The following is a 27,605-nucleotide window of genomic DNA, read 5'->3' on the forward strand; positions in this document are numbered from 1 at the left end:
GAAGGTATGGCATTGAGGGTGAGTTGCAGCTTTGGATTAGGCGTTGGCTGGCTGGAAGAAGACAGAGGGTAGTAGTTGATGGCAAATGTTCATCTTGGAGTGCCGTCACTAGTGGTGTTCCGCAAGGATCTGTTTTGGGAGCATTGCTGTTTGTCATTTTTATAAATGACCTGGAGGAGGGGTTAGAAGGTTGGGTGAGCAAGTTTGCGGATGATACGAAAGTCGGTGGAGTTGTTGACAGTGAGGAAGGATGTGGCAGGTTACAGCAGGATATAGATAAGCTGCAGAGCTGAGCAGAAAGGTGGCAAATGGAGTTCAATGTAGCTAAGTGTGAAGTGATTCACTTTGTTAAGAGTAACAAGAAGATGGGGTACTGGGCTCATGGTCGGATACTTGATAGTGTGGATGAGCAGAGGGATCTTGGTGTCCATGTACACAGATCTCTGAAAGTTGCCACCCAGGTAAATAGTGCTGTGAAGAAGGCATATGGCGTACTGGCTTTTATTGGTAGAGGAATTGAGTTCCAGGAGTCCTGAGGTCATGTTGCAGTTGTATACGACTCTGGTGCGGCCACATCTGGAGTATTGTGTGCAGTTTTGGTCGCCAGACTATAGGAAGGATGTGGAGGCATTGGAACGGGTGTAGAAGAGGTTTACCAGGATGTTGCCTGGTATGGTAGGAAGATCGTATGAGGAAAGGCTGAGGCACTTCGGGCTGTTTTCATTGGAGAAAAGAAGGTTTAGGGGTGACTTGATAGAGGTGTACAAGATGATTAGGGGTTGAGATAGGGTTGACCATGAGAACCTTTTTCCACGTATGGAGTCAGCTATTACAAGGGGGCATAGCTTTAAATTAAGGGGGGGTAGGTATAGGACAGATATTACGGGTAGATTCTTTACTCAGCGAGTCGGGAGTTCATGGAATGGCTTGCCAGGAGCAGTGGTGGACTCTCCCTCTTTATGGGCATTTAAACGGGCATTGGATAGACATATGGAGGATAGTGGGCTAGTGTAGGTTAGGTGGGCTTGGATCGGCGCAACATCAAGGGCCAAAGGGCCTGTACTGGGCTGTATTTTTCTATGTTCTATGCCTATGTTCTATAAGCTTGATGTCACTCATGGGCAAGTTGTTGGAAGGAATCTTGAGGGACAGGATGTGCATGTATTTGGAGAGGCGGGACTGATTAGGGATAGTCAACATGGCTTTGTGCGTGGGAAATCATTTCTCACAAACTTGGTTGAGTTTTTTGATGAAGTATCAAAAAGGATTGATGAGGGTAGAGTGGTGGATGTGATCTATATGGACTTCAGTAAGGCGTTTAACAAGGTTCCCCATGGCAGATTGGTTAACATGGAATGGAATACAGGGAGAACTAGTCATTTGGATACAGAACTGGCTCAAAGGTAGAAGGCAGAGGATGGTGGTGGAGGATTGTTTTTCAGACTGGAAGCCTGTGACCAATGGAGTACCACTAGCATCGATGCTGGGCCTCTACTTTTTGTCATTTACATAAATGATTTGGATGTGAGCATAACTGGTATAGTTAGTAAGTTTGCAGATGACACCAAAATTGGACGTGTAGTTGACAGTGAAGAAGGTTATCTTCAATTACAACAAAATCTTGATGAAATGGGCTGAGAAGTGGCAGATGGAGTTTAATTTAGATAAATGCGAGGTGCTGCTTTTTGGGAAAGCAAATCTTAGCAGGACTTATACACTTAATGGTAAGGTCCTAGGGAGTGTTGCTGAACAAAGAGATCTTGGAGTGCAGGTTCATAGCTCCTTGAAAGTGGAGTCACAGGTTGATGGGATAGTGAAGAAGGCATTTTGGTCAGAGCATTGAGTATAGGAGTTGGGAGGTCATGTTGCAGTTGGTTCGGCCACTGTTGGAATATTGCGGGCAGTTCTGGTCTCCTTCCTATCTGAAGGACGTTATGAAATTTGAAAAGGTTCAGAAAAGATTTACAAGGATGTTGCCAGGGTTGCAGGATTTGAACTATCGGGAGAGGTTGAATAGGCTGGTGCTATTTTCCCTGAAGTGTCGGAGACTGAGGGGTGACCTTGTAAAGATCTATAAAATCACGAGAGGCATGGATAGGGTAAATAGACAAAATTTCATTCCTGGGGTGGGGGAGTCCAGAACTAGAGAGCCTAGGTTTAGGGTGAGAGGGGAAAGATATAAAAGAGACCTAAGGGGCAACGTTTTCATGCAGAGGGTGGTAAATGTATGAAATGAGCTGCCAGAGGAAGTGGTGGAGGCTAGTACAATTGCAGCATTTGAAAAGGCATTTGGATGGGTATATGAATAGGAAGGGTTTGGAGGGATATGGGCCAGATGCTGGCAGGTGCGACTAGATTGGGTTGGGATATCTGGTCGGCATAGACGAGTTGGACTAAAGGATCTGTTTTTGGCTGTGCATCTCTATGATTCTGAGACTAAAACTGTAACAAATCTCTAGGTTCAGTTTCGCCAATTCCCTGTACTTTGTAGCAAGTTATCCATGCTCTTACGCACCAGTCCCCCTGCATTCAAGCACAGTTTGAGCACATTCTTAACTGACTGACAGATAAACATATGCCATCATGCTAACAGAAACCACCCTGCTACTCATTAAGCATTACCTGTGGGATCTTTTACATCAACCCGAGGCAGCATTTTCATGTCCTCTCAAAGAGGGAAAAGCCTCAGTAATGGTACTGGTCATGTCAGTCTGGGTTATGGGCTCAACTCTGTGGACTGAAGCTTGAACCACAGACGTCTAGCTCAGAGATGAAGGAGCTACGGTTTGAGCAAGAACTTCTTTAAATTGTTCTTGAAAAGCTGATATTGAATTTGCTGTTGCTGCATTAATGCTGTCTGCTCTGATGACAGGGTGGCGTGATCCTGGTATCTCATGATGAACGGCTGATTCGTATGGTTTGCAAGGAGCTGTGGGTGTGCGGCTGTGGTACTGTGAAGCGAGTGGATGGTGGCTTTGACGAGTATAAAGACATTCTCCAGGAACAATTTCGCAAAGAAGGATTTCTATGAGATCGCAATATTCAGCCCAACTATTTTCTAAACTGGGCTGTGGGGACAGATTGTCAGTGACTTGCTGCATTCATCAAGCAAGGCTGTGAATATGGCCCACTTTTGGCATCTCCCTCCCATTTCCTCATTTTAAGGAATTGATCGCTCTTGGTTCCCTAAATTAGCAACCAGAGATTTGTTTACACTATTCCAGCCTTGGAACTTTTATTACTATTTGTTTATCTATAAATTAGTACATCAATTAATTAAACAAACCCCTCAATCCCTTCCACACCCTTCCCTGTTAAGTAAGTGTAGCCCATGCTGTCAGTTGGAAACCTGCAATGATGGCAGTTCAATGCAATAACCTATTGCTAATGTAACAATTAATAAATATTTTTCCCTCCTCTCACTTTCAAAAGTCCAGTCCCTATCAGTAAGGTTTTGTGGGCACAAATAAATTTGAAATTGTTTGGTTTGGGGAAATGTTTCTGCATGCAGATGGCTTGAATATCACATTCAGTGATGGCCTAGCCAATATTTGGGGTTTGAAGAAGCCCTGTAAAACCTCTGTACAACTCTCATTTGCTGCTGCTTTCCCATTGTTTGATGCAGACTGGATCAGTTCTGGTAATATCCCCAGAACCTGGAGTCAAGACAACACCAAGCTGGATTCTAGCCAATGGGTGAAGTCATTTTGAGTGCTTAAGGATGTTCCTTACTGTGCTGTAACATGTAGCGAGAATGCTTTGTCATCGGGCTACATTTGAGTGGATTTTGTCTCAAACTTGAATAATACCAGCATATCATTTAACTACCATAAACATTTTCAAACATTGAATTTAGTTGACTTATTTTGTTAACAATGTCGCAGATTTACTATGCACCCACCTGCAAATACGCTCTTCATCTGTTTTGGGAGTGCTAACCTCCTTTTCGATTATCAGTGTCCATTCATGGGATGAGCTATGCTGCCAAGTCTATATCTATCAATTCAGATCAAACCTTAAATGCTGTGTCCAGTTTGGGTCATGATGATTCTTGCGAAAATTATAGCTAAGAATTCTGAGGAATTCTCAACATCACAGGACTGAACCAGATGCAAATAAATGGATATCCAAAATAAAAACAAAAATGCTGGAGAAACTGAGGCAGCATCTGTGAATTGTGTAGGTGTTATAGTTTCAGGTCAATGACTTTGTTTTTTCACAGGGAATGAGGAAGAAGAAAGAGGTGTTGAAGTGTTCCCACAAAATATATATTTTTTAAAAGTTGTTGAGAGCTGACCTGACTGAGGTCTGCATCAAAGCATCTTTTCCCTATCTGTCCAGATCTCGGGAGTGAGTAACAATAACTCTACAGGTCAATGACATTTTATACTGAGAAAAATTAGAATTTTAATAGGCTTTAAGCAGGTAAAATGAATTTATAAAGAATCAAGAAAGACCTGTGAAACAGTAGAACATAGGCTCAGACATTGAAGAACTAAATTAAATCAATCTGTTTTCTCCTCGTGAAACTCATGAGGGAACCCAGATGCATGCTTGTTCTGTTCTTTTGTTCTTGGCTCCTTCATCCTAAGAGTTAGCTTTTCAATGGCTTTGCCTATTGCTTAGACTTTGAGAGTCAGAGATGTACAACATGGAAAACATCCTTCAGTCCAACCTGTCCACGCCGACCAGATATCCCAACCCAATCTAGTCCCACCTGCCAGAACCCAGCACATATCCCTCCAAACCCTTCCTATTCATATACCCATCCAAATGCCTCTTAAATGTTGCAATTGCACCAGCCTCCAACACTTCCTCTGGTAGCTCATTCCACACACGTACCACCCCCTGTGTGGAAAAAGTTGCCCCTTCGGTCTCTTTTATACCTTTCCCCCCCTCACCCTAAACCTATGCCCTCTCGTTCTGGACTCACTGACCCCGACGAAAAGAACTTGTCTATTTATCCTATTCATGCCCCTCATAATCTTGTAAACTTCTATAAGATTACCCCTCAGCTTCCGAAACTCCATGGAAGTGTCCATTCAGCCTCTCCCTGTAGCTCATTCTCCAACCCTGGCAACATCCTTGTAAGTCTTTTCTGAACCCTTTCAAGTTTCACAACATCTTTCCGTTGGGAAAGAGACCAGAATTGCACGCAATATTCCAACAGTGGCCTAACCAATGTCCTGTACAGCCACAACATGATCTCCCAATTCCTGTACTCAATACTCTGACCAATAAAGGAAAGCATACCAAACGCTGCCTTCACTATCCTATCTACCTGTGAATCCACTTTCAAGAAGCTCAGAAGCGGCACTCCAAGGTCTCTTTGTTCAGCAACACTCCCTCGGACTTTACCATTCAGTGTATAAGTCCTGCTAAAATTTGCTTTCCCAAAATGCAACACCTCGCATTTATCTAAATTAAACTCTTATCTTCCACTTGTCAGCCCATTGGCCCATCTGGTCCAGATCCTGTTGTAATCTGAGCTAACCCTCTTCGTTGTCCACTATAACTCCACTTTTGGTGTCATCTGCAAACTTACTAACTATACCAATTATGCTCACATCCAAATCATTTATGTAAATGACAAAAAGTGGAGGGCCCAGCACCGATCCTTGTGGCACTCCACTGGTCACAGGCCTCCAGTCTGAAAAACAACCCTCCACCACCACCACCCTCTGTCTTCTACCTTTGAACCAGGTCTGTATCCAAATGGCTAGTTCTCCCTGTATTCCACGAGATCTAACCTAGCTAATTGGTCTCCCATGGGGAACCTTGTCGAACGCCTTACTGAAGTCCATATAGATCACATCTACTGCTCTGCCCTCATCAATCTTCTTTGTTACTTCTTCAAAAAACTCGACCAAGGTTGTGAGACATGATTTCCCACGCACAAAGCCACGTTGACAATCCCGAATCAGTCCTTGCCTTTCCAAATACATGTACATCCTGTCCCTCAGGATTCCCTCCAACAACTTGCCCATCACCGAGGTCAGGCTCACCAGTGGATAGTTCCCTAGCTTGTCTTTATTGCCCTTCTTAAACAGTGGCACCACATTTGCCAACCTCCAGTCTTCCGGCACCTCACCTGTGACTATCTATGATACAAATATCTCAGCAATCACTTCTCTAGCTTCCCACAGAGTTCTCGGGTACACCTGATCAGGTCCTTGGGATTTATCCACTTTTTACCGTTTCAAGACATCCAGCACTTCCTCCTCTGTAATATGGACATTTTGCAAGATGTCACCATCTATTTCCCTACAGTCTATATCTTCCATATCCTTTTCCACAGTAAATACTGATGCAAAATATTCATTTAGTATCTCCCCCATTTTCTGTGGCTCCCCTCAAAGGCCACCTTGCTGATCTTTGAGGGGCCCTATTCTCTCCCTAGTTATCCTTTTGTCCTTAATATATTTGTGAAATAGCTTTGGATTCTCCTTAATTCTATCTCACATCCTCGTTTTGCCCTCCTGATTTCCCTCTTAACTATACTCCTACTTTCTTTATACTTTTCTAAGGATTCACCCTATCTATCCTGTCTCTACCTGACATATGCTTCCTTCTTTTTCTTAACCAAACCCTCAATTTCTCCAGTCATCCAGCATTCCCTATACCTACCAGCCTTCCCTTTCACCCTGACAGGAATGTACTTTCTCTGGATTCTTATCTCATTTCTGAAGGTTTCCCATTTTCCAGCCGTCCCTTTACATGCGAACATCTGCCTCCAATCAGCTTTCGAAAGTTCTTGCCTAATACCGTCAAAATTGGCCTTTCTCCAATTTAGAACTTCAACTTTTAGATCTGGTTTATCCTTTTCCATCACTATTTAAAAATGAATAGATTATGGTCGCTGGCCCCAAAGTGCTCCCCCACTGACACCTCAGTCACCTGCCCTGCCTTATTTCCCAAGAGTAGGTCACGTTTTGTACCTTCTCTAGTAGGTACATCCACATACTGAATCAGAAAATTGTCTTGTACACACTTAAGAAATTCCTCTCCATCTAAACACTATGGCAGTCCCAGTCGATGTTTGGAAAGTTAAAATCACCTACCATAACTACCCTATTATTCTTACAGATAGCTGAGATCTCCTTACAAGTTTGTTTCTCAATTTCTCTCTGACTATTAGGGGGTCTATAATACAATCCCAATAAGGTGATCATCCCTTTCTTATTTCTCAGTTCCACCCAAATAACTTCCCTGGATGTATTTCCGGGAATATCCTCCCTCAGCACAGCTGTAATGCTATCCCTTATCAAAAATGCCATTCCCCCTCCTCTCTTGCCTCCCTTTCTATCCTTCCTGTAGCATTTGTATCCTGGAACATTTAAGTGCCAGTCCTGCCCATCCCTGAGCCATGTTTCTTTATTCCAATCCCATGTTCCTAAATATGCCCTGAGTTCATCTGCCTTCCCTGTTAGGCCCCTTGCATTGAAATAAATGCAGTTTAATTTATTAGTCCTACCTTGTCCCTGCCTGCCCTGACTGTTTGTTTGACTCATTTCTGTTCTCAGCTGTACCTGTCTCAGATCGAGCTCTTTCCTCACTATCTCCCTGGGTCCCCCCACCCTCCCAGTTCAATTCCTCCCAAGCAGTTCTATCAAATTTCCCTGCCAGTATATTAGTCTCCTTCCAATTTAGGTGCAATCCGTCCTCCTTGTACAGGTTTTCTAGGATTATAAAATTGAAGAATGTTATTTACATTTTTGAAGCGGTTCTTTCACCCTTTTTATCTTCTGCCTGCTGAATGAGGTTAGAAGGGCTTATAACCAGGGTGGGTGGAGTCTTTGATGTTACATCCGAGGCATGGAGAAGTGTAGATGGAGTCAACAGATGGAAAGTTGGTTTGCACAATGGCCTCAACTGGATTCATAATCTTTTGTAGTTTCTTACAATCCGAGGCAGATCGGTTGCCATACCAGTCGTGATGCATCCAGATAGAATGCTTTCTATGGTCCATACTATGGATGTGGAATTTCCTTAGCCTCCTGAGGAAGAAGAGGAATTGTTCTAATATTTAGAATTAATGAGAGAAACTGGAAATTGATGTTGCTAATAGAAGATTAAATTAGAAATTTTTTAAAAATCAAACTGGAAGAAAGGTAACTGGAAATAAAGTTCAAAATGGGACGAGGATCTTAGTAAGGAGAAATGAAGAGAAATAAATTATTTAAAAAGCTTGGACTTCAAAGACGCTGTGAAGTCATACTGCATGATTTAGCTAGAGGAAAGCTTAGAGAGTAGTTCAGAAGATGAATCTGATTTCCGTGAGGATTTGATGTAACTAGATATTTTAATTTAGAGCCTATATTTACAGAGTATGATGTTGAAAGATATTTCACATCACTTGAAGTAGCCAAGAGGTGCTTAGATCTTATTGTATCTATTGGTACAGTTGTGAATACCAGTTTGGCCCAGCAATTTACAGGTTATTATAAAAAAAAACTTGATTCAAACAATGCACTTAAAATTTTATAACCCCAGAAAAGTCTTAGCAACAGGTAAAGCCATTTTGACATTCCAGTCTATGTAATACCTTACAACAACTCATGTTTTTATGCTCGGTTTTAAATGGATGTACACTTACTCAGATTATGCTATCCAGGTCCTGATCCTCCCACAAGGGGGAGCAACTTTATCAAGCCCCATAAAAACCTTTTATGTTACAAAAAGATATTCTCTCTTCTAAACTCATTTATAATGAATACAGGCCTACCACACTCAAGCTGTCCTCATAAGAATGTACTATACATAAAGTCTGTTCTCTGTCTTTAATAGTTTTTAAGATGGAGGGGGACAATCCACAACTTTGTCGCTGTTCGGAATCTTTCTGGTCCAAGGAGACGTATACATCCATTCCTCGCACTGCCAGAAACTTGGCTGACAGACTGATATCTGTCCCTCCATAAACCACTCATTCACAGGGAGACAGATCAAAACCATCCCTAAATAACACTATGTTAACCTGGCCCAAGATATGGAATCAAAGGAGTAGTCAAGAAAATTATTCTCAACCTTATTTTTATATCTCATTCTGGGATTAACCAACCCCTTCATGAAAAGTTGTCAAGGTATAATTTGTTAGTAATATGATGATAATCAATTTGATTGAAGCAACCACATATTGATTACCTTTAATATTTAGCCGATATAGTTAATTTGCCTTATCTTAAATGAACCATTAAGTGTGCCTATTGTTTTAAGACTGACAGATAATGATTACATCTGGACATATCTTGTTTCTATACTTCTCACCATCTGCTTTTAAAAGGCACTTTTCAAACACAGTTACAAATTTAGTAGGGGTAATATTCAGCTTTTAATTTTAATTGTTATTCTTCAATAATAACAGACTTGAGATGCTACTTCTAATTAGGGGCAGCACGATGGTTATCACTGCTGCCTCACAGCACCAGGGACCTGGGTTCAATTCCTACCTCGGGCAACCATCTATGTGGAGTTTGCACATTCTCCCCGTGTCTGCTTGGGTTTCCTCCGGGTGCTCCGGTTTCCTCCCACAGTCCAAAGATGTGCAGGCCAGGTGAATTGGCCATGCTAAATTGCCCGTAGTGTTAGGTGGGTTAGTCAGGGGTAAATACAGGGGAGTGAGTTTCTCTTCGGAGGGTCGGTGTGGACTTGTTGGGCCGAAGAGACTGTTTCCACACTGTAGGGAATCTAATCATTCATCTGTTGCTGGCTATGGCTACTTAATTAATATTAATCTGAGTTTGTGGTTTGAAATTAAAATAGGGTGTTATGTAATGCAATTCTACAAAATGTCTTCATGGCTTTGTTAGATTAGCAGTATGTAAAATGCCTCTAAAACTGGCCATGGTAAGCAAACTACATTAAAAATAACTAAGTATTTAAAATGCAAGCCTGCTGACAGTCTATAAGGAGCACTAAGGAATATTCAAGTAATAAAGCACAGGTGAAGGTTTTAGCTGAAGCAAGCTATTTGATAGTTATGTACAAAAACAAATAATGGAGGTTTGCTTCCCATTCTGTACAGAGTATGGTAGTGATGAATGTTTGAGGCCTTGGGCCTGAAGGAATCATATTCAAGCATGATACACATTCCCTATTACCAATCTGTAACTTGGCAGTGATCAGCAAATGCCTTTATGGTGAAAAGTCCAATTCCTACAGTTAATTGTGGAATGTAAAAATGGGAAAAGGGACGGAGGTCTGTGAAATGGTACTCCCTACATTAGGGCTAAGGCTAGGAATGCACTCCTGCACTTTAAGAGAAGAGAGAGACAACAATGATTACTAATCAAGAAGCTGCTACTATTAGCCAACATTGGCAAAATATTGCAGAGCTAATCACAGGACAAGTAAATTACCCAACTTGTATTTTTTTTAAATCAATATGAACAGTTACTTCTTGGAAGGTTCATTCATTAGGCTAGTTCCTAATGTGTCATGGGGAAATGTACAACAAGTTGCATATAAACATATTAGGGTTGAGATAAATCAGATGGGACCTTATTGAAACACAAGTTTCTGAGGGAGCTTGACAGAATGGTATGGAGAAGATATTTCCCCTTGTCGAGAAGGTTAGAGCCAAGGCACAATTTAAAGGTAAGGGTCTCCCTTTTCAGAGTCTTGGGTCTTTGGAATTCTCTTCCTCAGACAGCAGTAGAAACAAGGCCACTGAATATATTCAAGACTAAGTTAGATAGACTTTTGACCTATAAGAAAGGTATCAAAGGGGTATGGGAATACTTCCTTCAGACCAAACAGGTAGTCAATGGCACCTATGTAGGATATGTGGAATAGTCCATCTTCTGCAGTTACACTGGTACTATTCTCCACCTTTTCCTCTGCTACATTGATGACTGTTTGAGTGCCACCTCATGCTCCCATGAGGAGATTGAACAGTTATCAACTTCACGACCACCTTCCACCCTGACCTTAAGTCCACCTGGATCATCTCAGATACCTCCCTCCTCTTCCAGGACCTCTCCATCTTGGGCAACCAACTCACAGACATCTATTATTTCAAACCCACCAACTCCCACAACTACCTGGACTATCCTCAGGCTTTCAAGTGTTTTTTAAAATAAAAACAAGTGAAAAAAACTTGTACAGTGAAAGGAGAGTGGCCAGCTCAATTTTTCTCTGGTTTTGGTAATCTGGCTGTTCACTGAAAGCAGTCAAGCATTTGGAGGCTGCTGGTCCAAGAAGCAGTGACGTGGAAGAGTGTTCCATGCTGCCATCTCATTCTCTCCTGAAAGACCCTGTGCTTTTTTTTGCCAAGGGGTGTTTATGGGGATTGTTGCAAGTGTTGGGAACAACATCATTAAGTTGGGATAATCCAGGTTTTCAGAGAGGTCAAGTTATTCTGTATTCCATTCGGTAATCTTATAAAAATAAAATCTGTTTTGTTTAAAACTAAGTAGTTGGACCAGTTGCATCCCACCTGGAATATTTGTTATGCTTCCTTAATACAAATATCAAAGTTATGGCCTGGGCCACTTTCTTGAAGTGTTTTGAAGTGGTCTGACCTGGTACAAAACATTAAGGTCCATAATTTCCCCTCCCACGTGATCAACAATGCCCTCCAGCCCCTCCACCCTTGAACCCCATAATTCTCATCTTCTCCTCCCTAATCTCTGGCTACACTGTATTATCCTCCACCATCTACAATTCAGACCCCAGAGATATATTTCCCTTCCCACCCTTATCTGCGTCCACAGAGACCATTCCCTCGACTTTCTCATTAGGTCCAAACCCACAAACCAACCCACCCTCCCCACCTTCCTTGCCATTGTAAGAGGTGTAAAACCTGTGCCCACAAACCACCACACCCCTCCTCCAACCTCTATCCAAGGCCCCAAAGGATCTTTTCACATCCGGCAGAGATTTTCCTGAATATCCAAACGCTCATCTACTATGCATGTTGCTCTCTGTGTGGTCTCTATATCAGGGAGACAGGACGCCAACTCTTGGAATGTTTCAGGGAACATCTCTAGGATATACACCAAACAGCCCCACCGCCCTATGGCTGACCACTTCAACTCCAACTCCCCCAAGGACATGCAAGTCCTGGGCCGCCTCAGCCACCAAATCCAAGCCACCCCATGACTGGAGGAAGAATGCCTTATCTTCAACCACATGGCATCAGTGATTTCACTGGTTTCCAAATCCTCCCTCCCCCCACCTCATCTCAGATCCAACCCTTTAATTTGGCAACACGCTCTTGACCTGTCCATTTTCCTTCCTACCGATCCACTCCACCCTCCCCACTTGCATCACCCTATTACCACCTTCTCCACCTCCACCCTATTTATCTCAGCATATCACCCCCCCCCCCCCCAAAAAAAAACATTCTTGAAGGGCTTATGCCCAAACTGTTGACTCTCCTACTCCTCTGATACTGCCTGACCTGCAGTGTTTTTCCAGTGCCACACTGAGTATGGAAAGAGGGTAACTGGAGATGCAGGCAAGAAAGCAATACATCTTCTATGCATCTATTGCCCTTGTTTTTCAAGATGGTAAACATCCTGGGTTTGGAGGCTGCTGTTAAATAAGCCTTAGCAAGTTGCTGCAGAATATCCTTTGTAAATGGTACATGCTGAAGAGGGAATATTTATGGACAGGATACTGATCAAATCATTTGATGGTTATGCTGGATAACATTGAGTTTAAGTGTTCGAACTGTATGTATCCTTGCAGGTAGGTGGAGAGTATTCCACCACACTATTGAATTGTGTCTAAGTGACTGACAGCCTTTGGGGGAAAGTCAGGTGTTTCACTTACTGAGAAATTACCCAGCCTCACTTCCTTTTCTAGCCACAATATTTAATATAGCTGAACTAGTTAAATGGCTTTCCATTGGAAATCCCCACCATAGGTAGATATGATGGGAAATTCTATGATGACAGTATTATTGATCATTAAGAGGAGATGGTTGGATTCTGTTGTTGGATGTGATCATTTTTTTGACAGGAATGTGACAAATGTTATTTATCAGAGGCCTGATTATTGTCAAAATTCTTCTTTGTGCAACTATGGATGGCTTTAGTAATTGAAGCTAGTGAATGAAACTGAACATGATTCATTGAATAGCAAGTATCCCTATTTATATGTGGGATGGGAGTCACTGCTGGAGAATCAGAAAATAGTTGACCTCGGCCACCACGCTGAGGAACCGTAGATCAACATGGAGAAATCTTCCTTTGGCAGGTATGATTCCAACCAGTGCAGGTGTTTCCCTGTTTCCTCGCTGCTGTACTCAGTCCAGTAACACTTGATATGAAGGGCATTTGTTTTCTCCTAACTCTGTCCATGTTTAGATCAAACCTGTAATGAGGTTAAATGCCCAGTGACACTGATAAAACAAACTGAATATGATAGCAGGTTGTTGCTGAATAAGCACAGCTTGACACTACTTAGCTCATGCTCAGACAATTGGCCAGGTTGAATTTTGTCTGCTGTGTGAACAGGACATAAATGGGCAGTCTTCCACCTTGTTGAGTTAGATGCCAATATTGCAGCTATAATGAAAAAGCTTCAGTAGAACACAGCTAGTGCTGGGATTTTCAGGACTAAGACTTTGCACTATCTTCAGCCATTTCTTCTTATTAGCGTGAATAGAATTAGGTAAAGATAAACAATGGGGGAACATCAGGACCTCTTACATTAGTCATTGAACCAGAGTCGATCTCCTGACTTGAGGGTAACAGAAGAACAAGAGAAAAACAAGGTCAGTAGGTATTAAAGTTGAATGCCACTCTTCAGCTGCAAGTAGGCCATAGCCAAAATCCTGCTACATCTGATCTTAGTCAGTCACAGTTAGCACATGGTGTCACAGGACATAAGATACAGTCTGCACAAGTAGAGGGCAGTGGAATTTGGACTCCATCTCATTGCAGTGACATTAGCAATCTAGTCAGCAGTTCAGAGATGGTATCTACCACGTTCTCAATGACACCTAGGTATGACCAGCAACTTCCAGATTTTAACATCTAAAATGGCAATAATCCAGAACTAAAATCAGCATAGAAGCTTTTGTGCCACTATGCCACTCACAGCATGACACTCCAATTTAGTGTGAAACATGTCATGAGTCACAGCATGAAAACAGACCCTTTGATTTAGTCAATCCACAACAACTATGTTCCCAAACGCCTGAAGTTGGCACATATTGCTCTAAACCTTATCCAAATGCCTTTTAAACATCATAACTATATTTGCATCCATCACTTCCTCTGGTAGTTCATTCCACACAGACTGTACAAGGTTGCCCCCATTCCTTTGAAAATCTCACTTTAATCTGCCCCTTAGTTTTGAGCCCCTCCCCCATCCTATAGGAAAACTCTGGTCATTCATCTTATCTATACCCCTCAAGAGGTCACCTTTCAACCTCCTATGTTCCACTGAAGATAAACATAGACTGGAAAGTCTGAGTTAGTCTCAATCCTTCCATTACCAGCAACATTCTGGTAAATCCTTTCTGAAAGCTCTCCAGTTTAATAATCCTTCCTATAAACAGGGCAAGCAGAACTGCTGCCAGAGTGAGCCAACTTTACCAAATTGGTGAAAGTAAATTTGGCATTACTACAGCTTGGTGAACCATTCCATAAATCCCTAGATGGAGATAAATCTGCTGTTCTGTCAATATTGTTGAATTTTGATACTAATATTTAAAACAGGAAAAAGAAAATTGTTATTTATGCAAACTATTTTGCATGTCCAAGTTTAAAGTGTTGGTATTATCTGTCATAAGTTCTCCCATATACCCAGCAAAGGTTTAAATGCACAGTACTGCATGACTAGCAGATCCAGATTACTATCTCTAAAAAGGATTCTGAATCACTGATTCGTGCCAATTTTTAAAATTGGCACGATCATTTACATATTGCTACTGGAATAATGTTGTTTGTTGGATCTTAAATGGGCTAATACAAGCTGGTGGATTCTAAGGGTAAGGAAATGTGAGAAAAGTGACTTTTGACTAAAGGTTGACATAATCCAGACCAGGGGAAGCCAGCTTTTCATGGGTATGAAGCCAGACTGCAGAAGTTCATACCAGCTGTCAGACAGGGAGGAAAGTAATTCTGAAAAGAATCTGATTGAGACAGTCTACTAACATTAAAGAAAATACTGGACTTGCTGCACTTTTTTATACCCTGAAGTGAAGTAGAATAAAAGTAATTGAGAGGCCCTCTAGAAATAAAGATACGGCAGATTCTGATCTGACCACCTTAGGGCATTTATTTCTAATGAGGAGGAGAAATCAGAAGTGGGCATGTTAGAGATCAAACAAAATCAGTTCTGGTCACAAGTGTCAATTGATGGGTTATGCTAATACAAATACTGCTCAGTGGTTAAATTCAATTATTGCTTTCACATTACAAGCAACTTAGTTTTCAAAGTTGAGTTGGTTAAGAGGATTTTCAACAAATTATAAATTTCAGTCTATCGCCTCTTTGGGGCCAATGCAGAGAATCGCTTGCGCCTGCAAAGAGAAAGCATTAAAATCTGTCTGTGTAGAGGGACCAGAAAATCTCCAGAAACAAACAGTCTTCCATTCACCTTTCTCTGTAAATCCCCAACTGAAGGAGGGATAGAATGTTTTCAAAGATAGTAAAAGGATAAATTCACAATTAGTGAAAGAGAGCATCTATGTACAAACAGCCTAGTCAAAAGACAGCTAAAAAGGAATCAGAAAATTGTGTAAACCAATTGTTTCTGCTTTCCCATCACTAATATCCTTTGTGTCTTTAATGTGACTGGGACCTTAGAAGGTGTAAAATTCACAGTGTAAGTTAGCAATGCACAATTCCTAATTTCCATTGGTTGAAGACAGTTTGTAATAAATTTGCTTGTCAAGTACAGAAACCTGGAGTGTTTATTTTTAAATGAATTCCCCTCAGGCAAAGTGGGTACTTGGATCATTTATCTAAATTGTTAAACATTTAAGATTAATAATACAGGGACTTTATTTTCAGTGAACTAAGCCTATGCCAATGAATTGGGGCAGATAGACTTTCCCTGACTCTACTGTAAATCAAAGACTGGTACCACCAGTAACACACCTTAGTGTTATAATGTGACAGATCTGTTTCCACCAGTAACGTACTCATTGGAATGACAGACCTGTTCCCATGATAAATGTTGTATTGTTAAAACCAGACCTGTAGTATTGGATGCTCATTTCTGAACTGTCACTTCTAAATTCAAAATTATGATCAAGCTCGATGTTGCTCATCCAGCAATCTCAGCTGGGATCATAATTGCATCCTAGTGTTATGTAGCAACAGATTTGACACCAGTACTGTACTCCAGTATTATACAACAGACCTGTATGCACTGGTAACAGCTTAAATATTGGCCAACTCTAGTCAGCATTACTGTACCCCTGTTATTCATTAAGACCCATAGCCACCAGTACAGTACTCTAGTATTACCCAAGGACAAGCCTGTTAGTAGATCCCAGTTTTATACAGCAAAAGGTCTTTCCCCACTAGTGTACACAGTTATGCAGGGACAAACTATTATGGTAACAGTAACAGATCTGTTCCCATAAGTCCAATACCCCAGTGTAATGACAGCCCTATGCTCACAGTATTACTTCCCAGTGGGGTATAGTGATAGACTGGTCTCCACTTATCCAGATCTGAATGCATCACTGCAGTATTATATCATGACATCTGTGCCCACCAGTACTGTACCTGTTATATAGCAACAAAATAATTTACCAGTGGTATGTGGTAGTGATAGGCAGTGACAGACTTGTCTTTACAATATTCTGTTATGCTGCAACAGATCTGTCCCTACCAGTGCTACATCCAGTGTTATACTGTGATAGACCTGTCCCCACCAACACGATCTAGTATTAGAGTTCAAACTTGTCCCCCACCAGGACCATGCTGTTAAGCAGTCAAAAATCCTGTCTCCAATAATGGACCTATTATAGAGACAGACCTTCTTTTGTCAGTAATGTGCCAGACCTGTCCCACTAGTACAGTAGCCTTATCAGAGATTTATCTCCACTTTCAGTGACAGACCTGCCTTCAGTACTGTTCTCCAGTGTTATAGTGACAGATGCCAAAAGGCAGTACCAGACCAAGTTAGAGACCCAAACCAACCAGATGGACACCTGCCTACATAACAGCCAACAAAAAGGAGTAAAATACTGGACCAAAAAGAAAACAGCACATCCCTCCCTGATGAGCTCAATGTTTTGTGCTTAAGAGCAGAATGCAAGTGGCACTGTGCCACCTGTCCCCAGTCACCACTGTAGACATAGGATCAGTCTTCCTGAGTCTAAACCAGAGAGAAGTAACTGAGCCAGAAAGATTCCCTGGCCATGCATTTGGATTGTGTGGACCAACTGGTGGACATTTGAGCTGACAGTCAGTCAACCTCTCCTTGCCACAATCTGAAGTACTCACCTGCTTCAGGAAGATCATTCTAGTACCAACAAATACACATGCAACGTGCCTTAAATGACTACTACCCAGTGCTTCTGACCTCAATCATGAAGCGCTTCAAAAAGCTGGTCGTGGTCCATATCTCCCAACCTGGCTCGATCCTTTGCATTTTGCCTACTGGCAACAGGTCCTTAGGAGATGCAATTTCCTAGTCCTGCACTCATTGCTGGAAGAGCTGGATAACGAAAGGACACCTGTCAGGCTCCTACTCAACTAAAGCTCTGCCTTTATCATAATCTCTACCAGACTAATCTCAAAACACCAAGACCAGGTCTCAGATCCACCCTCTAACTGGATCTTCAGCTTACTGACCCACAGACCACAATCAGTGCAGATAGACAATAACAACACCTCCATGATAATCCTCAATATTGCAGCCAACCAGGGATGTGTTCTCATCCTCCTACTCTATGCCCTGTGCACCCATGACAATAGCCAAATTCTATACAAACACCAGCTACAGGTTTGCTGACAACACTGTTTGATAGCCATCTATCAGAATATAGAAAGGGGTGCTTAAGTGTTGTGGTGCAATAATAACCTCCCTCAATGTCTGTAAAACAAAAGAATGATTATTGACTTCTGGAAGGAGGACATGTCCCTATCTATAAATCAACAGAAAGGAGGGGGAGGGGGTCATCTGCTACATGGATGACACCTTTATCACTAACGAAACAAGTTAGAGGAAGCCTTCAAGACCATCAAATACCCTTACTGGCATAAAATTCACTAAAGAGGAGGAAAGCAACAAACTGCTCTACTGTGCTATCTAGGAATGGCAAACATCTAATGGGGAACTTCAAACCAGTATCTACAGGAAAACAGACCAAATACTGAACTACAGAAGCAACCATCCCAACACCCACAAACTGAGCTGCATTAGAACATTTCAATGAGCCACCACACTGCAACAGGAACTAAGCAGACAGTAAAAAAAGACACCTATAATAAAGTGTATTCAAAAAGAACAGGTACCCAATGAGCACAGTCCACTGATTTTCTCAGCAACACAAGCAGATAAAGCAACCAGAAACCCAAGCCACTCCCCTACAAAGACATCTTGGAAATATTGCCAGCCCATTCAGACCACTTGGCCTCAAGGCAGCCCACAAACCCACCAACACCAAAACAGCAGCTAGTGAACTTGAAAGGCCCTGTACAGACAACAAGCAAAACTAAATGTCATTTACAAATTACCATGCAGGAACTGTAACACTACATTGAAGAAACAGGCAGAAAACTAGCCACCAGGCTACATGAACATCAACTCGCCATAAAAAGGACATGACCCACTCTCACTAGTATCTTTACATAGTGAAGGACACCACTTCAACTGGGACAACACATACATCCTCAGACAAGTCAAACAGAGACATGCATGAGAATTCCTAGAGGCATGGCACTCCAAGAACTCTAACAGGTCGACTTGGATCCCATTTACCACAAAGAGAACAGGAAATGACATCACCAACCTAAGGAAACCTAAATACAAAAAAGGCAACTAGACCACCAGTGCTTCAGAGGCTCACTGATGTTACCTAGTATGATGAAACATCTGAAAGTGAACAAGCTTACATTTAGAATGTCAACCTGAGCTACAAATCTTAACTTGTAGACAGTGAAGATAGTTAGAAGCTTTAAGTCTTCTTAGTTAGGCCTGATAGCTAACTGCTATTGGGTGCAGTTGGAATTCCATACACTTTGCTATTAAGATGGGGACACTGCTCTTTTAATCTGATGGCTAAGATAATAGGGTAAGGGAGGATTGTACTGTATTGATCATATTACAAAGTAAATACTCAAGTTTGATGGTTCCTCTAATCCTTCAAATAAAGAATGATTAACTCTCTCCAGATTAAGATTTAGTGTAGATATGTTCTTGCAGGATCTCCAAAATTCATTTATTCAAGAAGAGCAAGAAAATGTCCAGGACAGTTGTAGAAAACAAATTTGACATTGGATTGGGATACATTACACCAAACTTCAGGCTCAGATTTATTATGGACACTGAGAAAGTTTTTTTAAAAATGGCAAGCTGTTGTGAAAGGGAATGCACTCCCTGAAGGCAATGAAAGAAAGTGTGCAGGGTTATGGGGAAAGGTATAAACAGATTCAAATTCATTGAAAAGTCTTCAAAGAGCCCACACAAGCATGATTGGCTGAATTCTCTGCTGTAGAGGAACACCCAGTTCCACATGAACACAAACACTCTACCCCTATCATGCACTATCCTGACCTGTTCACCATTTTTCTATTGTCACCAGATTAAAATCCTGGAACTCCCATCCTAAAACACTGCACAGGCTGCATTGTTTCAAAAATGCCAGTTCAGCAATACTTTCTTGAAGGAATAAAATGGACAGTGACACTCCCATTCAAATAAAATTCTTTAACAGCAGTCTCCTTTCTCTGGAAAGTGAACCAGTTCAGCTTTGATCAAAGTTATAGGGTTGCTATTAGGTAGGTGATTTAATTCCATTTATGGAAATTTATCTCCCATTGTAAGCTTTAAAGCTCATTGCCAGAAACACTAGCATGGGGCTCTGGCTTAATAGTTCAGAGAACTGAATGCTAGATGACCACCTGAGTTTAGGTTGATTCTGCTTAACCAAAAGATGGAGTGGGCTGGGCCAACACAATTCTGGCCCAACTATTGTGGTTATTTGCCTTGGCCTTCCACACCCCATAATAGTTATTCAGTTATGATTGCTAACACTAATGCAATGTGTTGTGGAACAATGTCACATTGTTAAGCATTTCTGCTGCCAGTACAAAGCAGTTTATATTCCACTTCTATCGAGACTGGCTGCATTTATTATGCTCCTTAACATAGGCTAATACACCAATTACACTAGGTTGCAATAATCCATACCAAATACCCTTTCCTTATGGGTTAGAGAAGTCCGCTTGAACTAATTGATTGCCAGACAACTGTGCCTTGACCTGATCAAGTGTTAGATCATTAGATTTACATGACTTAAGTCAAGCTGCTCTCATTTACATTGCCAGGCCACTTTCTGGTAAAATGCAGTGCCTTCCTAACTCAAATACATCGGATCTGATTAAAAAACTTTAACAGCTTGAAATGGCATGTCTTACATTTCCACCAGGTTTAATTTAAGGAAAGAGAAAGGGAACAGCAAACCCAAGGCCACTCAGCTTGATATCAGAAATCTGTGAAGTTGCAACAAGAAACAAGGAAAATTACTGCAATCAGGTAAAGTCATTGGTTAAGACATGCAAATGGTGTTTAAGAAACCTATTACTATTGAGGACATAACTGTCGATACGTGGAACCGATAGATGCCACATTTGAATTTTCAAATGGCAAATGATAAGATGCCACACAACATTGCTGCATAAAATAAAGGTTTAGGAAAGATAATGGTGGAGTGTTAGTGTCACTGGACTGATGTTGTCTTGGCTAAGAGTTTTGGTACTGGTACGAATGACCACTATCAACTCACTAGGGAGAAGGTCTGGAGTCTTCACTTTGACCTTACCCTTCATCGTGTTGTGTTAATTAGGATTCACTTCAAATAGTTAGCAAAGTCAAAGTGGAAATCCATGAGGATCTGTGAGCCATCAGCCTGCATTCAACCATGATCTGAAAGCTCTACTCCACATTACCATCAGACTAGGGGGATCAACCCTGACTCAGTGCAGGAAGGCTTGCAAGAACAGCATCTGGCACACAAAATGAGGAATCAACTTGACTACTAACATGCTAAACAGAAACAGCATGAAAAAGCCAGGCTAAGTGACTCCAAAACTAACAAGATCTAAACTGCTATTCCACCACATCTGGTGACAAATGCTGGCGGACAATTAAACAAGCAACAGGAGGTGGCAGCTAAGCAAATAACCCCACCCTTAATGATGGCACAGTCCAGCACATCATTGCAAAAGACAATGAAGTATTACATCCATCTCTAGCCAAATGGATGATTCACTGCAGCCTCTGATAATAAGAAACAGCTGAAGGCATTGCATTTCAAAAGCTACTAGCCCTGACACCATTCTGGCAACTTGTGCACGATCTACAAGACAGGAGACATAATGTACCACTCTTCACATGCCTGAAGGATTCCAACTCCAACAAAAGCAGATCACTACACCCAGCAGCATCCACTTGCTGGACACCCTATTCACTACCTTCCATTCATTGGAAGTACTAAATATCATCTAAAAACACAACAGTCACCCAAATATCCCCAAAAGTACTCCAAAACAGTCAACATTTACAATTAAAAAAGATCAAGGGCAGCAAATATATAGGAAGACCACCAAGTCAATGCAGTCACTGATCTTTCATGGTCATTAGGATAAAATCCAAGAACTCCCTCCCAATTAGCACTGAGTAAACCTGCATCCCAAGGATTGCAGCATTCTAAGGTTGCTTTCGCTTAGACAATTAGAGATGGAGAATAAAAGCTGGATTGGTTAGCTAACACTTATATTCCATGAACAAATTTGTTAAGGAGAGGAATACTATACTCAAAGTGGAGACACTGTAGTTCAATGGCACAGGAGATGTGTTCTAATACTGAATCAATCACTTGCTATATTTGCATGCAAACCTTTATGAATGCAATTGTGTTATCATTTATTGAAAACAGAATGATATAAACAAGGACATTTGTTTACATTTTAGAGTGCATTGCTGGGAGTACATGTTGCAGTACTGTACAGTTTTGGTCTGCTTAGTTAAGAAATTACACTAGAAGCAAATAAAAAAGGTCAACATGACTGTTCTGAAATTAAAGGCTTATCTGGAGGAAAAATTTGGGCCGGTATCCTGGTGTTTAGAATGATCTTATTGAAAGATCCAAGATTCTGAGGGGACTTAATTGGGTGACATAACAGAAGTCGGCCATTCAGCCTATCCAGCCTGTTCCAACATTTAATAGAGTCATGGATGATCTGTAGCCTAACTCAATGTACCTGCCTTTGGTTCATATCCCATGACAATCTTTGTTAAAGAAAATTTCAGATTTAAAATGGTGAACTGACCTAGCATCAACAGCCATTTGTGGCTGGGAGTTCCAAGCATTTACATTGTGTAAAAGTATTCGTAAACAGTCCAGCCTAAGTTTTAAGACTAGGCCTCCATGGTCTAGAATCTCCAACCCATGGAAGTAGCCTTTTAAAAAAGTATTGCCGTTAGTTAATATCTTGAAGGCTTCAATAGATCACTCCTTAGCCTTCTATAATTTGAGAAAAACTGGCCAAATTTACATAATCTGTCACCATTACCTAACGGAAGTCCAGGTTTCATTTCTTGTAAATCTACATTGTATTCCCTCCAAGCCAATTCACCCTTCTTAAGCTGCAGTACCTTGATCTGCTCACAGTACTCAAGGCCTGATCAGGGTTTTGGAGAGCTGCTGTGTTCCTATATTCTGGTCATCTGGATATTCAGGAGAAAGAAGTTCTTGGTATTCATCTCCTGAACCAAAGTCAACTAACTGTTGTACAAAAACCATTTTTGATAAGTATTAGCCCTGCACTTTTCCTTAGCTTCTCAAAATCTTGGAGATCATTTTCCTTGAGTATTCAGAATCCAATCCTCTTCATCCAACTGTCATTTTTCTAAATATTATATATAGTCATTCACTCCACCTCTAATTCACTTATGAATTCTACATGCTTTAAATATTCTCACAGGATGTGGACATCACTAGCTGGCTAGCACTTATTGCCTGCCCCCAATTACCCTTCAGGTGCTTACAAGCTGCCTTCTTGAATTGCTGCAGTCAGTCAATGTGTTGCAGGTAGAACCACAATTCTCTTGAGAGAATTTCAGGATTTTAACCAAACAAAACTGGGGAAAAAAGCAAAATATTACCAAATCTGGAAGTTGTGGCTTGGAGGAGGATTTACCTTGGAGCAGGAGTTACCATGTCTTAGGCCTGTCCTTCTACTTAGAAGTGTTTGTGGATTTGGAAGGTACTAAGGATCTATGGGGAGTTGCTGCACTGCACCTTGTAGATAATACAGATGGCTCTTGTGTCTCAGGCATAGATATACAGCATGGAACAGACCCTTAGTACAACTCATCCATGCTGACCAGATATTCCAACCCATTTTAGTCCCACCTACCAGCACCCAGCCCATATTCCTCCAAACCCTTCCTATTCATACCCATCCAGATGCCTTTTAAAATGTTCAATTGTATGAGCCACCACCACTTCCTCTGGCAGCCTATTCCACACAAATTTTCCCCTTAGGGAAAGTGTTCTAAAAAATTCTCAAGGTCAGGTTCGTAGGAGAGTAGTCTGACGGTTAGATTCACACATGTATTGGGACATAATTTTTAACCGTTTCACCACATTCCACTGCTTGGAATTTTACACCACATAAAGATATGAGACCTATCACCCTAAACTTATAACCCTCTAGTTGTGGACTCCCACTCCAGTCTATTTACCCTATCCATGCCACTCGATTTTATAAACTGAGCCTCAGTTCCTCCAGGAAAAACAGCCCCAACCTATTCAACCGCTCCCTATAGCTGAAATCCTCCAAACCTGGCAACATCCTTGTAAATCCTTTTGAACCCTTTCAAGTTTCACAACATCCTTCTGATAGGAAGGAGACCAGAATTGTATGCAATATTCCAGAAGTGGCCTAACCAATGGCCTGTCCAGCCGCAATATGACCTAACTCCTGTACTCAGTACTGACCAATAAAGGAAAGCATATCAAACACCTTCTTAATTATCCTATCTACTTGTGATTCCACTTTCAAGGAAGTTTGAACCTGCACTCAAGGTCTTGTTCAGCAGCAGTCCCTAGGATATTACCATTACATTTTAAGAGTCCTGCTAAGATTGGCTTTCCCAAAATGCAGCAACTCATTTATCTAAATGAAACTATGCGCCATTCAGTTCATTGGCACATCTGATCAAGTTCCTGTTGTAATCGGAGATAACCTTCACTGTCCACTACCCCTCCAATTTTGGTGTCATCTGCAAACTTATAACTATACCTCATGCTCACATCCACATTATTTATATAATTGACAAAGCAATGGACCCACCACAGATCCTTGTGGCACTCCACTGGTCACAGGCCTCCAGTTTGAAAAACAACCTTCCACCATCCTTTGAGCCAATTCTGTATAAAATGGGTAGTTCTCCCTGTATTACATGAGATATAACCTTGCCAACCAACCAGTCTCACATGGGGAATCTTGTCAAAACACCTTACTAAAGTCCATACAGATCATGTCTACTCCTCTGCCATGAATTCTTTGTTAATTAAACAAAGTAGTTTGAGACATGATTTTCCACACACAAAGCCATGCTGACTATCCCTAATCTGTCCTTGCCTTTCCAAAGGCATGTATATCCTGAGCCTCAGAATTCCTTGTTTCATTTGAGCATGAACTGCTTCTGCATCTAAGGAGTCAAATGGTAACTATTGTTTACCCATGATTGCACATCTTCAGTTCTGACCTTATGACTAGGAGAGGCTGGAATCATTAAGCAGCTGAAGGCAATTGGGTCTACTACACTAAAACTCCTGGGATGACTAACCACTAAACTACAATCAATCAATCTTCCTATATACCAGATACAGGCCAACAAGAAAGTTTGCCCCCAATTCCCATTTTGCTCAGGTTACTTGGTCAAAAAACAAGGATTATAACAATGGCTGTCACGGTCTAGACTTCAGCTCTTTTCCCAATATTTGAACAAAGGTGTAATAACGTCAAGAGCAGATTAGCCAAATTAGGCAATGCCAGAACCAATGAGCAGGTGGTTATGCAGGTGTTGCTTCATACCAGTGTTGGTGACACCTTGCAATATTTGACTTTAAAGAAATTCAAGCCATGTGGGCACTACTGACTAAGCCAGCATTTATTGGCCATTCCTAATTGTTAGGAGTCAACCACATTGCAAATCTGGAGTCACATGTAGGCCAATTCATATTTCCTTCCCAAAAGGAAAGAAAGCTTGAATCAGATGGGTTCTCTCCACCCCACCAAGCAATGATGGTTACTCAAATTCTTAATTCCAGATTCCCTTTTAATTGAATTCAAACTCCATCTACTGTGGCAGGGTTTGAACCCAGGTGCCCAGAAAGTTACCTGGGTCACTGGATTAATAGTCTAGTGATAATACCACTATGCCATCACCTTCCCCCAAGTGATAACTGGACAGGTTAAGCTGTCCTGATGTTAGACTTTAGGACTACATGGGCAATATTCCATATCAGAGATTGGAGTGTTGCAGCTGTGCTGGGACAGCTTAGCTAGGGAACAGCAAGCTCTGGAGTACAAGTATTCATTACTTTTGCCAGATTGTCAGGACCCAAAGTCTTTCCTGTATCCAATGCCTCCAACTATTTGATATATCATGACTAGAGAATTAGCCAAAACTGGCATTGTGAAGCTGGGACCACTGGAGGAGGCAGAGATGGATCATCCACTTGGCACTTCTAGTTGAAGATTGTTGCAAATGCTTGTCTTATCTTCTACATTGATGTGCTAGGCTCTTCCATATGATGGAGACATTTGTGGAGCTTCCTTCTCCAGTGAGTGGTTTAATTGTTCCCCACCATTCACAAATGTTGAGCTTAGATCAGATCCACTGGTCATGGGATCCTTTCCATTTACTGCTTATGCTATCTCACAAGTAGCCCTGTTTGGTCACTACAGCAGGTTGTTACCTCATTTTAGGTATGCCTGGGACAGTTCCTGGTATGCCCTCCTATTCTGACAGACTTTCATTTTGTTTTGTCACATCTAGTTTTGAGTGCTGGTATATTTAAAGCTTTTCCCCCATCCCTTCATTTTCCACAGATAGTGCTTTTGCCTCAACCTGAGGTATTCACTCAAGCTCGATCTCCTTCCCTCCATCACCACATATGCCCTCTGTACTTCATTAGTTATGCAGCTTGGGAGATCAATCCAGGTTAAGAGTGGAGACAGTTTCAAGTTGTAGACCATTTTAGTGATATATACTCACACCATTGGCACTAGTACGACTACTCAAGTCCCACTTCATTAGTCTTTCAGCCAGACATTCACCCTCAACCAGGACCAGCTTAGTTTGCAAACATTGTTGGCATTGAGTGGTTGAACCACAGGATCTATTTCCATGCAGTAGACTTTATGATATTGATATGAACTGTAACAGCTGGATCCTCCTCTTCCCACTGTTCAAGCAGAAGAAGAAGATCTTCCAAGGAAACCACCTCATCGTTTGAACACTTTCTCCAATGCTGAGAACAACATCAATCCTCTTCACTATACTACCATCACTACCAGCTTTCCAATTCTTCCCTAGTCCCCTTCACATCCACGCAAGCAGACAGATAGCATTTAATCTAAAAGACAGCCATTCCAGCAACATCCCTAGTAACAGCAATTTAAGGCAAATAAAAACAAGTGGTAAATACTGGCTTGGAGAAAAACTTCAAGCAAGATCAATAACCTAGATACAAAACAGTTGGCATAAGAACCAGGAGACAGTTGAGAATTTGCGTAGAGTTGCGTCGTAAGCAGACTTGTTAACAAGTTACAAAGCGTAATAGGGAAAGATTTAGTTGAAATTAGTGCTGAGGTGGGCTGCGTTTGACGTACAGCACGTAAAACAAATGAGCAAGAATACACCATTCAATAAGACTTCGGCCGATCTGCTCCAGAGAAGTGTTTAAGGAGATTCTCCAATACTCAACTCCATGGAAACCTCCTGGCACAGACCACTCGGCCCGAGGTATATATCCAACCATACAGCTATACTTCCCGCTCTTCTCTAGCCCGAGGAGATAGGCAGGACCTAGCTCATCTTTCCACAGCTCAGGTTGGGGGAAAACGTACTGTGTATGAGACAGAAAAATAATAATGATTATTTATATAAGTAAATAAACATAAACACAAATTCAAATTCAACCCCAACACCCAACTCAAACTGAAGCCATACACGGCCGCAGCGTCTTTATAGAGTGGATCACGAACGAGGCTGGGAGGCGGGGACGGTCCGTACCATCCACCATTCACCCCTACAGGCCCCGTCAATAGAGGGGGAGGAGAGAAAGTTGACAGGGATCAGTCTCAGTTTTACACAATTAGAAACCATTTCATATCATTTTTCAACTGAATTGTTAATTAATTTTCATTCAGTGGCGAATTATGCTATAAATG

General features: G+C 41.5%; 1 protein-coding gene and 1 long non-coding RNA gene across 3 annotated transcripts in view; one reads left to right on the forward strand and one right to left on the reverse strand.

The window, feature by feature from the left end:
* Positions 1-3,851, forward strand: part of abcf3 (ATP-binding cassette, sub-family F (GCN20), member 3) — a 102,566-nt gene extending 98,715 nt beyond the window's left edge. For both annotated transcript variants that reach the window (XM_043702561.1, XM_043702562.1), the window contains one exon: positions 2,873-3,851. In XM_043702561.1, coding sequence (XP_043558496.1) covers positions 2,873-3,031 — 159 coding nt within the window. In that variant the 3' untranslated portion in view covers positions 3,032-3,851. The remainder of the gene's footprint in view (positions 1-2,872) is intronic.
* A 3,754-nt stretch (positions 3,852-7,605) lies between these two features.
* Positions 7,606-27,419, reverse strand: LOC122556103. The gene is made up of 3 exons (XR_006313464.1): positions 27,368-27,419; positions 27,140-27,280; positions 7,606-7,997 (listed from the first exon to the last, which is right to left on the reverse strand). It is a non-coding gene; the product is annotated as an uncharacterized LOC122556103 (long non-coding RNA).
* Between the last annotated feature and the right edge of the window lie 186 nt (positions 27,420-27,605).

Source organism: Chiloscyllium plagiosum, chromosome 13 (genome assembly GCF_004010195.1).
Source record: "Chiloscyllium plagiosum isolate BGI_BamShark_2017 chromosome 13, ASM401019v2, whole genome shotgun sequence".
NCBI lineage: Eukaryota > Metazoa > Chordata > Chondrichthyes > Orectolobiformes > Hemiscylliidae > Chiloscyllium > Chiloscyllium plagiosum.